The sequence below is a fragment of the Manacus vitellinus genome, unplaced genomic scaffold, assembly GCF_001715985.3.
Source record: "Manacus vitellinus isolate BGI_N305 unplaced genomic scaffold, ASM171598v3 scaffold_181_pilon, whole genome shotgun sequence".
NCBI lineage: Eukaryota > Metazoa > Chordata > Aves > Passeriformes > Pipridae > Manacus > Manacus vitellinus.
In genome coordinates, this window is record NW_021939272.1 from 8,969 (window position 1) to 9,990 (window position 1,022).

The 1,022-nt window shown below is 64.2% G+C and overlaps 1 protein-coding gene across 1 annotated transcript in view; it reads left to right on the forward strand.

The window, feature by feature from the left end:
- Window positions 1–166: 166 nt before the first annotated feature.
- The window catches only part of LOC115307342 (protein LMBR1L-like), a 6,237-nt gene continuing 5,381 nt past the window's right edge, over window positions 167–1,022 (forward strand). The window contains exons 1-4 of the mRNA XM_029958946.1: window positions 167–184; window positions 274–409; window positions 688–724; window positions 875–1,014. Of these exons, the coding sequence (XP_029814806.1) occupies window positions 167–184; window positions 274–409; window positions 688–724; window positions 875–1,014 (331 nt within the window). The remainder of the gene's footprint in view (window positions 185–273; window positions 410–687; window positions 725–874; window positions 1,015–1,022) is intronic.

The following is a 1,022-nucleotide window of genomic DNA, read 5'->3' on the forward strand; positions in this document are numbered from 1 at the left end:
GTTGTGGGATCAGGCGCTTCAGGGGTGTCCCACGGGGTCTCATCTCCAGCTCTGCCAGCACAGGCTGACCTAGAGCTGCCGTGTGGGTCCTCAGCCCCCTGGCCTGGGTGCTGTGGCTGTCTGAGGGCACCTATGGGCGAACCCTGGGTGCAGCCCCCGGGCACAGATGGGGCTGAGCACACAGGTGGGGTGTAACCAGGGCCAGGAGTGGAAAAACAAATAGGGCGGAGTAGATGGGCCCTGGGGCATCGCCCGGGGTAGGAGCTGGGGTAGGGGCGCTGCCCTCCGGGCCTGCCTGCACTGCCCACGCTCCTCTGCCCGCAGATCTGTGCCCTGCTCTTCGCCAGCCTCTACATCCTCTGCCACTTCATCATAACCCACTTCAAGAAGCACACGGACTTCACAGCAGGTAGGAGCTACGAGAGCTGGGCAGCCCTTGGCAGCCACATTCAGCCTCCCTAGGGTTGTTTCTCCCTCACTTTCAGCCTCTCTGGCCCTGCCACAGCCCGGGTTTCCATGACACCAGTCCCTGCAGGGCACCCACCAGCTGCCCCAGGGGAGAGCAGAGCCCAGTTCCCTGGGGGGGTTTCTGTTCAGAGCAGTGGGAGGTTGGGGAGGGGGTAGGGAGTGATGCTCCAGGCAGCCCAGCCTCCCCCAGCCCCTCGGTTTGGGATTTTGTCCCCGCAGTGCACGATGACGAGGATGCTGCTGTCAACAGGATTGCGTAAGTTCCTGTCTGTCCTTTCCCTGAAACTCTGCCCCTTCCTCAGCTGGGACACCGTGTCCCATGGGTGCTGCTGACACTGGGCGGCACAGCTGGGCTGTGGCACCCCCAGAGGCCCTGACCCGGGGGTGACACTCGTCCCTCTGGCAGGCTGGGGCTCTGCACCTTCACCCTGGCCGTGGCACTGGGCGCCGTCCTCCTCCTGCCCTTCTCCATCATCAGCAACGAGGTGCTGCTCTCCTTCCCCCACAACTACTACATCCAGTGGCTCAGCGGGTCCCTTGTCCACGGTGGGTGC